At 39.7% G+C, this 17,544-nt stretch overlaps 1 protein-coding gene across 1 annotated transcript in view; it reads right to left on the minus strand.

Moving 5' to 3' along the window:
* Nucleotides 1–1,258: 1,258 nt before the first annotated feature.
* The window catches only part of LOC122794824 (trichohyalin-like), a 348,510-nt gene continuing 332,224 nt past the window's right edge, over nucleotides 1,259–17,544 (minus strand). The window contains exon 5 of the mRNA XM_044063429.1: nucleotides 1,259–1,377. Coding sequence (XP_043919364.1) covers nucleotides 1,274–1,377 — 104 coding nt within the window. The 3' untranslated portion in view covers nucleotides 1,259–1,273. The remainder of the gene's footprint in view (nucleotides 1,378–17,544) is intronic.

The raw sequence follows: 17,544 nt of genomic DNA on the forward strand, positions 1-17,544 counted from the left end.
TGAATACATATGGCAGCACATACATCTGGTAACATGTGATTAATACAATCTGCAGTACAATATAAGCAACTCTAAGAAGGATAGGCAAGATTGTACACTGAAGCCTGCAATTTTCCTACAATTTTTGCAAAATATTTCTGCAATTTTTGATAAAAAATTCTCGTTTTCTAATAGCCCTCCTCATACTTACATACTTGCACATATTCCAAGTAAGTGCAATATTTTGTTTATTATATCCATAGTCAGTATAATTTAACCCACTCAAGTGCAATATTAGACAAATAACTAAGGCATTGTTCAGTCTGTTGTGTGTATTGTATTACTTTAAATAATTTAACTCGGGAGGGTATTCTTTTCGTATATGAGTGTTGGTAAATGTCTCTGCTCTTTCTTGCGTGTACTGGTAGTAGTATTGTATTTGTTAGTTATGTCTATTCCTCTACTTGTATATGTTGTTTCACTTTCCTTTGTAATCTCAAGAATTGAGCTGATGCACAAAATTTCATTCAGGCTACATGTGTGTAGTTCTAAATGACAATAAAGTTTACTTTGACTTTGACATGAGGAATTTCTTTTCAGCATCTAGTAGAATATTTCAAGAGGTTTCAACAATTACAAAAACCTCAAACCAAAAGGGGATGTGAAGAAATGAATATTTATAGTAAAGGAAAGATAGAGATTTAAACTGTGCAAGTCACAAAATAAGACACAATGCATTTAGACCTTTTCTCGTCCGGCCTCCACTGAAAATGGGCTTCTACCCATTCAGATTTACGCAGTAATCAAATGTCAATAAATAAATAAACAAATAAGGCACAAGTGCACTTATGTAATGGATGGATGATGTCACGGAGTCCACTGCCATGGGTTCATCACTGAGCATGAGAACGTCTGTGGGAAAAAAAACTTCTGATTGGTACAGAGGATGAACTGAACTACACTACCCATCAAGGAATGTCTACAAAGTTTGAACCACACATTTTCTAGTTTTAACAAAATTAATAATAATGAAGTCTAGGTGTGAACATTTCAGGAATTATACATTACAAATCTTTCCTCTGTCAGAAGACATACTTGAACTTTAATGTGCTAGTGCTGTACTGTCCAGCTTGTATAAATCCAAACAAAATCGACATGATACCACTTGTGTGCTCTTTATTTCTTGAACAATAGTGTTTCTTGCTCTAACTTTCACGTTGTAAAAAGCAGTAGACTTACCTAATCAGCATTGATTTTATCAGGCAAAGAGCTATACCATGAACTTTATTCGAACTTACTTTTGCTTGTTAGCCATCTGATGACTAACTTGCCGCTGCTTGGCTGCAACAAAATCAAAAAAAGTTCCACGAGAACTTCCACTAGGAGTAGCTTCTTTAGCTGTTACAAGAAGAAAGGCATCTGTTAGTAAAATGTACCCACAAGTTTATCATACAAGGTTGCTTACTACTGCAATATACTACACACAAAAATGTACTTGTTAGCAGAAAACCTGAGCATCTTAAAGGAGTGAGTAACTGGCTAGCGCCATACTTTTAAAGTTTTGCTGCTGTCACGTTTTCATGACAGGCATTTAAAATTATGTAATAAAACATATACTATTGTAAAACAGAGTTCAGTTTCCATGTTATGTACCATAATTCTGAATAACTCGTTATTAAGGACACTTGCAACAAAGCATGATATCTGCCCTGGAAGCTCCAGCTATGTTATTGTACAGGGAATCAAAATTCTGTCTACATAGGCTGCTGGCAGAAAGAAAGGTTGTCGCTTTACAATGCTGGCATGTTTGGCTTAATTAGCAGCCTAGAATGCTTGATGGCCAACCAGGAAAGATGGATTAAGTGGATGAAAGCCAGCTTTCCTAGTTTGACAAGCGAGAGTACTATGGCATGTGGTCACTGATGGAAGACAATGACACACTATACAAACAGATGCTAGACATACCTTAGTAAAAGACAGTACACACCCTGATGTCACTGTATGGTCATTTTCATGGAAAGTTGGGTGAATCAGACTGAAAAAGCACTCATGCCGACATAGGATGACTCAAACATCCTCAGTCTCTGTCCCTCACTCCCTGTCCCTCACTCTTTCTTCCTAACTTCGATGTTGTGATAACAGTCACCTTAATACTGTTTCTCCATGAAGGAGGAAGACCCATCTGACAAGAGATAAGGGGTCAAAGTAGAGCATGGTTGTCAGCAAATGATAAAAGAATACTAGAAATCAAAAGTTAATGGGCCAGGAAAAAAAATGAAACTCGTTTTTTGTGTCTTACATTGTAAATGCATGTAGCATGACAAACACTGACTTGATCTCAAGATCTCCTTTACAAATATTGACTAACAGAAGAGACAGTGTCAGTATCTCACAGTGCCAGACAATGAGGTGTAACGTTATCTTATAAGTGTGACATAAAAAAAGTCAGTTAGATGAAAGGAAACATGTTTAAAGGAACATCTACATCAGGAATAGAGCAGTTGTCCTTTGATCTTATTAGTAAATGACTAGAACAGAAAACTGGAAAGGTATTTTACTGACAGGTAATATATCCATTGATTTGTTTTGGTGAAAGGATAACCTTTTAGAGTGACATGCATGCAATTAACATTAAAAGCATTAATTCAGAGAAAAATATATGTGACGTGAGATACTCACTGTAACAACAGACGTATAAATAATGGAATAATTCTGCAAAAAAATATACACATACTGGAATACAGCTGCTGGTAGACATCAGATATTCAAGCAGCTAATTTTAGCAGCCGGATGTCTTTACCAAAGCTCAGTTGTATTCTTAAACCATGACCATTAGAGGGCACAATGATTATAAAAGAAAGCACACCACATACCTCTTTATCTGTTCTTTTTTAATGTCAAGGACAAGGCAGACAAACTGCATCAATAAATGTTGCTCATGCCAAAGAATGAAAGAAAAAAACATATTTAAAAAATTCCAAAGTATATAAATTTGCAGCAAAATATATACTATATTAAAAGAATGTAATTTTAGTTCAGACTGTTTTACAACAGTCCATAGTCTGGCAATTGGTCAGAAGTTTAGGGCTGTGAGCTGAAGATCCTGTTTTACAGGGCTTGATTCCTTCCACCCTCAGCTGTCTACTGTGTGACCTTGAGCAAGTCATTTAATTCCAACAGGAGTAGGTGTAAAAAAAAAAAAAAAAAACAGAACCAAGAAAAAACCACTGTATAACACCAATTCAGAGAACAAGCTGTATAAAAACGAACAATACCACCATAAAGCTCGAGGGAAGCTGGAGCAAGTCACTTATGCGGACACTACTTTGGGGAAAGTGGAAGTTTTAGCTTGGCTCCTCAATGGTCCCCTGGACTGCAAGCCTAGTAATCACCTATAATATGGCATAAGAAGCCAAGATTACCATTATATCATTAAAGGCATACAATAATAAAATGGTAGTGGAAAGTGCAGTTACATAATTCACAGTACATGTTAAAATAGATCACTATTGCAGTACCCCTCATAATGGGACTTATCAGAAGGAATATCCATGCAGCCAGCCACTCTACAAAGCTCAAGCTTCATCCTGGCATGTATGTCCCTAGCACCAGCTAGTAGACAAGCGATATACAGATATGCCAAAAACTCAGACCCTACTTCCTCTTAGGCTGGAGGATAAAGCCTAGAGCTCTAAAGACCTAGAATAAATATATATGGTGGAAAACAGACAAATAAATGGAAAAGGATACCCACCCTAGCCAAAAAAAGTGACTACCAAGGGAGCTGGAAGAGGATATATGTATTGCAACAGTGATCTATTCACACATATACCTGTATGGTAAGTTACCTACACAACTGTACTATGTTCTTCATAAGATTACTGTTTCAAACCTCTTCACAAACGGGACAATTCCCAGAGCTCAAGTTGTATGGGTAGGCGGAGATGAACCAGATTCCAGGACACCCTACAGAACAGTTCTGGCTCTATAAAAACATGCAGTTTATAAAGTTTGGTAAAAGTCTAAACATTGGACAAAGTAAGCAGCAGTTTCCAGGATAGATCCAGAATCCACAACTTTCAAAAATATTCAAAAGGAGGTCTTTGCCGTGGCTAGAACAGAAATTAAGTGAAACAGGCAGACATCTAGAAGTAGTTTCTTTAGAAACTGGTTGTTCCCATTTCATTTCATCAACTGTCAAAAAGGTTTTTTTTTTCTTATGGACAAATTCTGAGATGGACTAACCCTTCCTTTATGACAGACACACCTTGTCCTTGTAGAAGACCAAGAAAGGTTGAACATACACAATGGCCTGTAACTCAAATACCCTTCAAGCAAAAGTTAAGGCTACCACAAAAAAAGTCTTTCAAGTTAAGAATTTTAGAGGAGAGTTTCTCGTTCAAATGGTGTTTATGTTTTCTGAAGCATAATTTAAATCTCATGAAGAGGCTACATTTTTCTTTGGTGATCTAATATGCATAGTCATTTAAGACACTGACTTAAAAGGTATACAGAGAAGGCACCAGTGGCAATCAGGCAGAAATGGCTGAGAAATGTACATGTATTGAAGTACACACCCAACCAGAACTAATCAGTTCATTCAGATAATGGAGGAACCAGGTGTGCCCTCATTTGAGATGGCTCCCATTCTTTGTTTTGACACCAAAGAGAAAATATTTTCTATTTATATTAATAAGGTTTCCCAGTAACACATCTTGTCTCAGATAATTGTATCATGATATCAAAATAAAGGTGACTAAAAGGAATCAAAAACCTTTCATCCAAACTCTTAGATTTAGAGGTAGAAGATTTCTCTCCACCGAGAGGATTTCAAAATTAGTAACACCATATTATTGAATTTGTGCAGAAAAATCTGAATATAAATTGTCATCACAAAATAAAGAAGTTATGTCTTACCATAACATTCCATCTGTGTTGTTGATCTTCTTTCGTCACTGATGGGTTCAGTTCTGAGCCCCTCGGAAACTATGTTGGCCTAATACCAAGCTTGTGTACATCAAAAACTCTCGAGCTAAGTTGCTACTCATAATGCCCTTCTCCCCATTACCTCAGATTGAGTTTGCATAACACATACAGAAGTAAAGCAGAGGCCATTTCTGCACAAAAACCCTGAAAACACCACAAGGACCCATGAGATCTATCAGGAGCCTTTAGTAGGGGATAGAGGGTGGGATGTGATGAATGGAAGATCATCAACAACACAGATATAACATTATGGTAAGACATAACTTCTTTATCTAATGTTGTTAATCTTCTTCCCGTTCATCACTGATGGTGATGGGACAGAATCCCAAGCTACCTGAGAAATGTGGGTGGCCCTTATGGAAGAAAATTCCTGAGCACCATTGAGCCGAAGGCCATTCCTCCCCTGGGGACCATATCCAACTTGCAATGTTTGATGAAAGTGTAAGGTTTACCCCCAACTGGCTGCTGTGCAAATGTCGTCCATGGATGCTCTGGAGTGAAAAGCTGCAGAGGTTGCTATAGCCCTAGTTGAACGTGCTTTTGATATTGTGAGGTTTAGGCTCATGTACGTAAATATGAAAATGAAATACAGTCTCTGAGCCACTTTGATAAAGTGACTTTTGACACAGCATATCCCACTTTTGGACCAGGGAAGGAAATGAAAAGCTGGTCTGTTTTGCGGATAGATTTAGTCCTATCTAAGTAAAAACGTAGTTGCCTATGCATGTCCAATGGGTGTAGACAGTATTCTCCTTTATTGGAATAGTTTGGGAAAAACACTGGGAGCTCGATGGATTGGTGCACAGAAAAATCAGAAATCACTTTGGGGAGAAATGATGGATTAGTACGCAGCGATACTCTGTCTTTATGAAATATTAAGTATGGTCTCTTGATGCACAAGGCCTGTAATTCTGAGATCCATCTAGCTGAAGTGACAGCTACCAAAAATAGAGACTTTCATAATAGGAATTTGAGATCACATTTTGTAGCAGGCTCAAAAGGGGGTTGAGAGAGAGACTGTAGTACTAGGGAGAGATTCCACACCTCTAATGGGCACCTAATTGGAGATCTGCTGTGAAACACTCCTTTGAGAAAGATTTTGCATAGGCGGATGGACATAAGTGGAGTGTCCTCTGATCCATTATGAAAATTGGAAATAACTCCTAAATGGACTCGTATGGTAGAAGCTGATGCTCCATTCTCAAATAACTCAGATAGGTATTGAAGTATAACAGAGACCGGAGCTGAGAAGGGATCTAGCATCCATTCTTTAGACCAAAGAGCAAACCTTTTCCATTTATCTCTGTAAAGTTTTCTGGTGAATGGCTTATGGGAAGCCAGAATGATATTGCGAACAGGTGAAGAAAGGGTTTCCTGCCTGAAGACTAACGGAAGTGGAGAAAGCAAGCTGTCAGCTTAAGAGTTGACAGATTCGGGAGAGTCAACCCTTGGGGGTGAGAAATTAAGTCTGGACGAGTGCCCCGGATCCATGGAGGCTGTAACAGGTGAGGCCGGAGGAAGAGGAACCACACTTGACGAGGCCAGAACGGGGCAATGAGGATCACCTTGCATCTCAACCAAGTTGCTTTCCTTAAAAATAAAGGTATCAAGGGAATTGGTGGATAAGCTTAGAGGAGACCCGTGGGCCAATCATGAGTCAGAGTGTCTCTCGGGGACTCCCTCCTCTGGGGGAAAGAGGGCAAAAAAGCTGCTGCATTTGTTGTTCGAAGGGGAAGCAAAAAGGTCGCAGCAAGACTGGCCTCATTGGCTGAAAATTTCTGCCGTCACTTTGAGATTGAGAGACTGCGGTGGTGGTGTTGCGGTAGCGGTCGCCTCACAGTGAGATGTTGTCCTGTTCGATTCTCAGCTAAAGCGTCTTCTGTGTGGAGACATGCGTGAATGGGCGTACCTTTGTTGAAGGTTGTGCGTCAGAGCTGGCAACTCGGTACGTAAAAATCTACTGCCAATTATTAGCAGACCGGAGTTCCGCTGTGGCGACCCCCTAAGTGGGAAAAGCTGAAAGATACAACAACAACAATTTTGAGATTGAGAGACCACTCGTGTGGAAGGAGAATGCATCTGCTCAGACTGTCCGCAATCAGGCTGGAACTCCCCTGGATGTGCGTTGCTATAAGAAAGCGGTCGGAAGCTATCACCCAGTGCCAAATTCTCATGGCCTCTTGACATTGGGGTAGGATTTGGTTCCTCCTTGTTTGTTTATGTACCAGACTACTGACATATTGTCTGACTGAATCGCAATCGTTCCAGATGGAAGGAGTGGATGTAATGCCTGCAACGCTAACAGCACCACTCTTAACTCCAAAACACTGATATGCAGGTTGGCCTCTAAGCTCGACCACATGCCTTGGACTGTCATTACCTGAAAAGGCCCCCCCCCCCCCATCAGGGAAGCATCCATGGTCACAGTGGCTTTGGGTTGAGGAGTCTGAAAAGGGCGACACCAAATTTCTGCATCTGCCTCATCCACCAGAGGAGATCTTGCTTGCAAGAGTTGGTTATGAGGATCTGTGAGTTTAGGGGGTGAAGATTTGCCAACCACTGGGACAAATGGAGCCATTGTAACAGTCTCATGTGTAACCTTGCCAGAAGCACTATCAGAATGGCTGCAGCCATGGACCCTAGAGCCTGAAAAACTTCCCTTGCTGACACCTTTCTTTAACAGAGTATCACACGTACTTGCAATCTTTAATCTCTGAAGCATGTGAGCCGGTAGAGATACCAGGCAGGTTAGAGTATCAAAAACTGTCCCTATAAATTCCAGCTGTTGGGTAGGTTGTAAGTTGGATTTCTCCCAAATTACAGTGATGCCCAGGGACTCTGCTAGTGAAAGTGTGTAATGGCGGGCCATGGTCAGAAGATGCTTGGTGGGGGCAGAAAAGAGCCAATCACCTAAATATGCAAACACATGGAATCCTTGAAGTCTCAGATGAGCTGGCACCACTGCTAGACATTTCGTGAACACTCTGGGGGCCATTGAGAGACCGAATGGCAGGGCTCGGAACTGGTAATGATTGGCTCCTAACCAGATGCAAAGGAGACTCCTGGAGTGTTTGTCCATTTTGATGTGGTAATATGCTTCCTGGAGGTCTATCAAGCACATCCAACCATCCTCCCTTAAAAATGGGAGAATGGATTGAAGAGTGACCATGCAGAATTTCGTTTGTACCACTGATTTGTTTAAATGGCTGAAATCCAGAATGGGTCCCCAATCCCTGGTCTTTTTTGGCATTAAAAAGAATCTGGAGTAAAACCCGGATTGGCATTGGTCTGGAGGGACTGGTTGGATGACTCTTTTTACAGCTTTCTTATCTCTAAAGCCGCTTCTTCCCTTCGATTGGGTGGAACATCAGGAAGGTTTTTTTGTAGGTTTCGGAAGGGAGTTTAGAGGGATGTAGTAGCCTCTTGAGATTATTCTCTGCACCCATCAATCGTTTGAAATAGAGTGCCAGGCAGTTTGGTGCATGGAAAAACAAGCCCCGACTGCTTCCAGAGGAAAGCAATTGGGCAACGCTTCACGAGCATTGATAAGACCACCCACAGAAGGAATCCCTGGAGTCTTGGTTTTGGGGACCTCTTCTGCCCTTAAAGGGGCGTCTTCCACCACTGGAACCCCCTCTGCCTCTAGGGGGATCCTCTCCAGGTGCATTATGGAAAGGACCTTGAGATTTCTTGTGCCAGATTTTTCCACTCCTCTGGTTCCTGGAAAAAAAACGTTGGGGCTTGGAAAAACATAGGCCAACGGCAGACAAAGTCTTTCCATCTTGCTCGCACCTGGCCAGTGTGTCCTCCACTTTAGAACCAAATAAGGAAGATGGTTCAATAGGGGCGTTCAAAAAGGAGTACTTGAAGGAGCCTGCAAGGTCACAGGTGCGCATCCAGGCATGACGTCTCATGACTATGCCAGCACCCGCAGCTCTAGCCGCCCCTTCGGTTGCGTGGGAGAGCAGCTTCATGGATAAAATGGAAATAGATTCAAGGGTGGCAAGTTGAGAAGCAACCTTGTCCCGTGCCCCATCAGAAATTTGACCCGCGAGGGCTCCAGAAAGTTTGGTAAACAAATCTCTTTGGAGCCTTGTGAAATGTGCCAAGTAGTTCAGGGACCTGACAGCAAAGGTCACTGAAGCAAACACATGCTTCCTCAACCTGTCCACAGCCTGGGACTCTCTGTTGGATGGGTGAACAGTAGGACTTTCTTCCGCTAGATCCTTTTTAGTGGTTGCCGCCACCACCATAGTGTCAACTGGCAAACCTCTGGACCTGGTGGGATGCTTTTCGGGGGGGGATATTATTGGGTCTCCAGAGAATGGCCTGAATAGAGTCAGGGTTGTGCCAAGCACACTGCATGACGAGCTGGATTAACTCTTCGGCAGGTGGGGTCACCCAAGATGTAGGCCGGGAGCGAAAAGCCTGCAGGAAGACAAACTCCTCTGAGGAAGGGTTAGAGGACTTCCAGGCACCCCCTCTTTTTTAATATTTCCAGGATGTCTCCGAAGGAGACATCATTAGGGGGTAACTGTGGGGACCCTTCCCCATCATCGTAGTCCGTATCCTCTGTCAAAGACTCTTCAGGAGAGTTAATATGCTTCCTCTTGCACGCCTTCTTCCGAGAAGGTTCCTCAGTGGGAATATCTGAGGAAGACTCGGAAGGATGGGTACCCCGAACTGGGGTTTCCTGTTGCTTCTGTCCTGGGAAGGTGGCTCATGGTAGCTGTAACTCAGAGGGAGCAGGGTGAAGTTCCGACATCTGAGGAGCGCTTCCAGAAGCGAGCACCCTCTCCATCACCCGGAAAGCAGGCCCACCCGAAGAGGAATGGGAGCCCAGAACCGAGAAGGACAACCTTGGAACCAAGGGTCACACCCCGTTCCGTCGGACCCGCTCCTGGGAATGGAGCTTTAAGCAGAATTGGGGCAGATGTTATCCCCGGATTCGAGGACGGAACTGATAAAACACTCAGAACCATGCTTTAGACTGAGGACTCCGCCCCCCAACCATGGGTCTGAGGAAGGGATGGTTGCAATGGGACCAAAAACCAAAGGGGTGGCCTCGAAGCTTCAGTGACAGTCACTGTTGGCACAGAGGAACAGGGTTCCACAAAGGAAGTTGGAGCAATGGGCTTTGGAACTGATGGATCTGAAGGAGGAGTGTATGTCAGAGTCCTGGCAGAGATAGACCCAAACCCCAAAGGGGGGGGGGGTGAGTCTTAGGAACATTTGTTATCCCTCTGGCCATCAACAGCTGATCCAACAGGTGCACCATATCAAGTTCGAAAAGACACCTGGTGGATCTCACATCTGACCTAGGAACAGATCAAATGAAGGGGAGTATCGGGTCCATGGTGGCTGAGCTAGTGGCACCGTGGTCTCTAATTTGGAGATGGGCAGTAAAGGAATCAGTGGAGTAGAAAAGGGACTCGGTGCCAAAGAGGCACTCTCAGTCGATATTATTGGTTCCAAAGTAACTGCATGGGTCGAAACCGCTTTTGGTGCGGTAAAAGGCAAAGTCAGTGCCGTAGCTGTTGTCAAAGGTAAGGTAGGAGCCTTAGCTGAAATGAAAGACAGGGTCGGTGCCGTAGAGGTCAGTGCCGAGGGTGGCGCTGACATCGAAAACCAGTAATGTCCATGGCTTCGGTCAATGTGGCAATTGAAGCTGAGCTCTGAACGGTAGTAGTAGTAGTAATAGTCAGAGCAAAAGTAGCAATTCTATGCTGCGAGGAAGATTTGTAGGACTTATATTTGTTTGACTTGCTCTTATCACCAGCCGGTGAAGATGGATCAGAATGGGGACGTTTCTTGTCCTTCACTGGAGGGGTTGAAATCTCCGACACAGAAAGGGCCTCTGAGAAAGGAGAAATGAATAGGCCTTTCAGAATCAATTTATTTTTCTTTTCATTCAGCGTCCGCTGACTAAAACTTTGACAAATCTGGCAAGGAGGTTTAACAGAGAGGTGAGAAACCCCCAGACAATAAACACAGTCGTCTTGAGAGTCGCTGTTAGGGAGTTTAGCATTGCAAGAGGTGCAGTGTTTAAACCCCAAAGTCCCTTTTTTGACAGACATTTCCATACACACATAAAAAAGTTAACAAAACTACTAAACACCTAAAAAAGGAAGAAGAAAGGGGAAAGAAGATACCAACGATGGTATCACGCGATACCACAAGGGTAAAGACAAGGTGTACCAATGATGGTAAAAGAATTACCCAATGAGTAGAGCTAGTTAGAGATATTAATAGTAAAAGAGTGAAAAATAAGAGAAATGTTCAAAAATACACAATTATCAAGAAAATATAACACTTAGCTTGAGAGCTCGGTGAAACGCTGCTATATGGTTATGTGGCAAACGAGATCTGAGGTAACAGGGAGAAGGGCTTGGTATTAGGCTGATATGGTTCCGAGGGGCTCGGAACCAAACCCATCAGTGATGAATGGGAAGACGATTAACGACATCAGATGTAATCTTTCTTGTGAAAATTCACACACACATATCTGGCTGTAACAATAATATACTAATTACCAGTGGTAGTTAATGCATTAAGTCCATTTGAAAATGTACTTTGACTTGTCAATGCATTTACCACTCTGCATAAATAAAGGTTTCCATACAGCAGCCCATAAATTCGCCAATATTAGAATTCTTTGCTAAAGCAAAATTAACTTGTTCCATTTGAACTATCAAATAAAGATATTCAAATATTATCTATAGTTTCTGACACATTAACATTTAAAACAATTGTCACTCATTACATGTTACTATGTAGCACAAAATACCAATTTCTTTAGTTAACAAGGAGTCAAACCTAAAATCATCTGATTAGAATAAATAATCCTATACTTGGCCATTACTGTAAACATAAAGATAACTTTGTACGCTTTGATGTCCTAGCAGTATAACATCTTGCTTTGGTTCATCTGTTCAGATATAAACTTTAACCAAAAAATCCTCTTATCTGGAAAGGTGGCCAAGAAAAGAGGATGTTCCTTCTCCCCTAATATGAGTGTGATGTCACAAAATGGGCAGGGAGTAGTCAGTCATGGGAGAGATAGGCAGGGTTAAGAGAGGTGCAAGGGGTGTAGCTTTGGTCTGTTTTTTGCCACAACAAAAAGTGGCAGCCCTAGGATTTACTTAGGTACTGCTGGGGATGGTTGCAGAGTTTAAAGGTGTTCTGGGTACTCGGCTATTTCTGCATCTGTCCAGGTGGTTTTCTTTGTATGCCCTACCTCCTCCCTCACAGTGAAGTAGTTATGTCTGAGGAGCGGGCATGCAATGAGGCCACTGAAGTGTATCACCACCACAGGAGTTCAGTCAGGTCCACCCTGGCCCCCTCTTTGGACCATGCCTCCTCCCAATGATGTCCCCAGTCTCCACCAGGGATCATCTCAGACAGATGTCTATATCGCAGCCCTCCTCCGTCGATAGGCACACCCATCTCTTCTATTACTCTCTCAATCCCTCGACCCACTAATCAAACCCAAATTACCTGGGTCGTAGTCAAGTCTTTAGTCCTCTACACCACCATAGTGGCCTAGCTTTTCTCAACTTCTACACATAGCTTCTTTTCACATGGCTCTGCTGATATGCATGTCATAGGTTCATAGATGTTCCAGGCTAACTCCTCTTTTGGGTCATTTTAAGCCTAGCCAATTATCCCATGTAAGAATCAAACCCTCACTTTGTGTCTGCAATGCAAACACCTAAACCATTATACCAACCTCCCTCGCTTCTTTTTTTTTCTTCTCCATCTAATAAAAGCATGCCGAAAAACATTTTTCCCTATCACTATAGATATATCAGCAGAACTATCTTTCCAGAGCCTCTGATTAACCCTATGACATCTATTCTCACGATACTGAGGAAAGAATGTACATTTCCCCCCCAAAAAAACTAAACTTCTTTCATGTAAAGTCATAAGAGCTCATGTGACAAAAATATTCTAAACTTGGAGATTTTCTTTAGCCATAGCAAAATGCCTCAAAACATACCTGAATATTTTTCTTACTCGATGCAAAACTGCTGATTTAAAACATCTAGTCTATTTACTATTACCCAGAATGTGCAAACTCGTATTCAGTGTCAGTGTCAATGGCTGTTGCACCTAAATGTATAAATTACTGCAAGTGATAACTCTCTTAGGTTGCTTTATGTTACATGTCCTGTGTATTCATTTAGAATGCCCTACAAAATCTCATTAAACAGATTTGAAACCAATAAATCCATAATTTCCTTTCCTTCCCTCAGTCAGCCGATCCAGTACATAAGTGCATACTTATACAAACCTCTCTATTGGATATTTTCAATTGCATTTTTGCTTTTAGTGGCAAGCAATAAGTAACTTTAATAATAACATTAATTTTGTAAACACTTTGGCCCTTAGTTGCACAAAATGCATGTTCATTCCTTTCATTGCAATTTCCAGAAAAGTAAAACATTTTGAAATACAGTTTAGTAATCATGCATATTTTTTCTTTACACTACTGCAAATGCATCAGTTTTATATGTAAAATCATATGAAAACCAGACCTATAAAGTTTAAGCTGTTTCTTGAAAGTTGACAAAAATGTTCTGTTTCATGCAAAAACTGCAATGTTGTCATGTTCCTTAGTGTATCAGAATTTGTGCAAAACATTTACTCAAATATTCAAGGATGTTTTGATTCTACTGCAGAATCATCATGTATCAGCTTGACTTGTAATTGTAGTTACAGAAAATAATAAAAATCCATTTCAGACAGAAAGAAGCATATCACATCTCACATAAAATAATATTCTGTTCATCAATATGTAACATCAGTCATGGAGGATAAGTACAGTTTATAAACCCCCCTGCATATCAAAACATGTTGGCAGTTAGCCCTGGCAACAGAAAGCACACAAGGTTACAGCCAGCATAGACAAAGAAGCAGGTTTGCATTTTAGGGGATCTGGTAATAACAGCTTAGCATTTAAGACATTATTGTGCACATTTTTACTAGGCCCAGACAAAAAGGAGAGAAAATGAGCAAGGAATACACATACTTCTGCAAATCTAAGGATTACTAAAAACATAAGCAGGAGTTAACTGAGGCATTAAATAGTCATGCAAGAGGTAAGTCTCTGGATAGTGAAAGACTCCCAGTTTCTGTTTTGGAACTTACAATTAGTAGAGTTGCTGTCTAGATTACTGTAGTTGTATAATTTTGTATTGGCAACTAAACAGATTCCTATTGTCAGTGACAGAAGCTATGCTGAAGGTGACATTAAAGGAGGGAAAGATAGAAGTCTGCCATCTTCATACAGGTTAGTATCAGTGCCCAGTCATTATTTAAAATTATTTATGATATTTTTGGCAAGAAATGTACACAAGTTAATACCAAGACTGGTGGATAATGCTAAGTGCATTGATAGTGAGAGACCTACTTTGATAATAAATTAAAGACAGCACAGCTAATGATTTTTGAACAGGACTGAAAAGATGTGTTGGAAGGACTTAAGTGTGAGCATGTTATTCATATATATTATATATAAAGAAACAAGGTCCAGTAAGATATACTTACGTGAAAAAAGCAGATTACCTTTGAAAGAAATATCAAGATATGAGCTATACAGAAAAAAAGGGTACCAAGTTTAGAAAAAGAGTCACTGGGCCAGATAAATAACAGATCCACAGCTGACATCAATTAGGGTCAAAAGTTATTTGGAGAAAGGACAACCAAGAGGTATTTCATAGAATTTGAGTGCTGTGAGTGTGTCACCTTCTCTCACAATATTAAGGGGTACTAGCCAAGGAAATCAGTGGTCTCTCACGTTATTTTATGTTACTGATTTTATGTCTAGAAACAGTGGCTGCAATGATTAGAAAACCTAATCTGCAGGAGTATAAAGTCTTTCACGAAGAGTTTAAAGTTTCACTATGGATGTTGTAGTGATATATTTGGTGAATCATTAAGTTGACAATGACAGGTTGTTCATCTATTTTTTAAGATGATGGCATGTGAGATGAATAAAACAAGGCTGCTGGCAATTAACTATGTGTATTCTGAGTATTTGAAAAAAAAAAAGTATTATGAATATTTTTGGAAAGAAGAATACATTAAATACTTAGCAATTTGGTTGGGAATTTCCTTAAAGGGGTCAAACAGTAAACCACATGGACTTATAAAGAACAGGTTAAGAGAAGATTTTCAATGATGGAAAATGATAGGTCTAAAATGACTAAAAGAAGTCGTGGCCAAGGGATGACAAACATGAGATCAGGTGACCAATCCACAATATGTTTACTGAATAAGTTTAAAATCCAAGCAATGATAAAATAATATTAAAAATTAATGATAATAAGCAATTGAATCTGGTATTACCAGCCTTGATCAAGTAATTTAAAATAGTTATGTGTTACATTTAAAGAAGCTAAAGAAACAATATAACAAGCTTTGGCAAAATGCCTCAGGGAACATAGTGACCATGCTTACAAGTACCGCAAGTATATCAGCGATCGCATATTTCTATTAAAACAGACTAAATATTGAATTAAGAATAAATATTAAATAAGTAAAACTAGTTTAAATAATTATTTTAATAAATTGTTCAAGTGTAAAGTTTAAATGATCACAACAAATACTAAATAAATGTATAATGTTATTAAGAAAAACTTCAATCACCCATTAAAGACCAACACTGAGTTCGTACCAAAAGATACTCATCATAAGCCTTCATTTTAACAAAGCTTGAAATATAAACAATGTCATTAAGACCTGGTGGTGCAGAAGCATTGAAAAAATTCTGTCTGCCACCAAAGTTCACACTGCTCCAGCAGGATACTCTAAGGGCCAATTCTCAGAGTGGGGATAACTTGCTCTAAGACCACCAAAGAGCACAGCATTAGCTTTCTGCACATCATAAATATGTTCTCACACCCATTGTTTTATTTTGCACTCAGTTTTTCCAATATAAAATATGAACAGTAATTGCACAATGCACCATAAACCACTCCTTTTGTATGACAACTGAAGCTCCCAGAAATCCGAATGTATCTGTTCCTCACTTTCATTTGTTCACCACTGAAAATATATTTGCACTGAGAGCAATTACCACATTTTGTCATCTTCCCAGTTTGTATTTTATCATACACTGACATCTCATCAAACCAGTCCTTAAAAATTCTTGTCCTTCTTATAAATTATTTTTGGACAAGCACCAAGCTTGAAATACACATCCTTATCAGCTAAAATTATTTGCCAATTCTTGTGTATGACATCAGAAATAACCAAGCTGTTAGAGTTAAAGGTAGTAATAGAAGACGGTCCAATATCAGACATTTTGGTGCATTTGATGTTATTCACAGGAAAAATTGAATTGCCATTGTCTAAATCTAAACTTGCCTTAACTTCTGGAAAATAGCTTTCATGTTCTGAAGAACCCTGTAGGGGATAATAGTGTCTGGTTTTCCTTTTGTTAATGACCTCAAGTTTAATAGATTCAATTAAATCAGGAGGGTACCAGCAATTGTAGAACATTTGCCCTAGAAAACCATATTCTTCAAGATAGTTATTGAAATCAGTGACCATCCTGGTTGCTTTAACCATTTGTCCTTTAATAATGTCTCATTTGACATGAAAAGGACTGGTATAATGCAAAAAGGTTTTAGAATATGTCTCTTTCCTATGAATTTTGGCCTTTAAGCACTTTTGAGCCCAGTCTTATCTTTAAGATAAGTTAAAAAATCAGTACTGATATTATATGAAACTTCTAAAAAAGAAGTTGTCACATTAAGATACTCAACAAAAGGAGGAATATTTTCACAAAGCCAGGCCATGCTATAAAAATATCATCCAAAAATCGGATGCACATACTGATGTGTTCAATGTAAGGGCAATTATGAACGTGTTGAAATTCCTGTGTTTTCTGTAATGATGTACTCTTCAAAGGCAAGTGAGCCGAGACACTAAAGACTTTTATTAAAATATCTGTTCTTGGTTTCTTGGCTTCATGACAGTAGTACATATCCTGCAGGACTGAAAAAGGACAGGCTATAAGGATATAGTTACTGACCAGTAAAGATAAATTATTTAAACAAGAAATGACAAAATTAGAAAAGTTATTAAAGGAAAGACGTTATCATACTGAGAATATTCAAGAATGTTTTCAGTACGTATATGAAAAGAGGAGTAGTATTTGCATGTCTACATTGAATGACAAAAAGTTTGGGCAACATTAGGTTAATAAAAATGGAAATGAAACAAAGTTTAGAAATTAGCTTGCCCAATAAGATAGAAGGAAGAAGCAGAACATATGGTGATGAATTAGGACTAGTTAATTGTAAGAAATGTAAACAGTATATTAGTAACTGCAAAAAATATTATTTTACCAGAATTAAATATTTTTGTCCAGAAGGTAGATTTGACTGTAATTCTGAGGAGATAGTATATTTAGCTTTGTGTTATACTTGTAATGCGTATTATATAGGTGATACTATTAAAAAACTACTACTACAATTGGTGACCATTTGAATGCTATTAAAATAAAGTGACTAATAATGCATTAAGCAAGCATGCCATAACTTGCAAAGAATTAAAGAAATTCTTATTTTT

This window comes from Protopterus annectens, chromosome 2.part1 (genome assembly GCF_019279795.1).
Source record: "Protopterus annectens isolate FY-2018-M chromosome 2.part1, PAN1.0, whole genome shotgun sequence".
Taxonomy (NCBI): Eukaryota; Metazoa; Chordata; order Ceratodontiformes; family Protopteridae; genus Protopterus; species Protopterus annectens.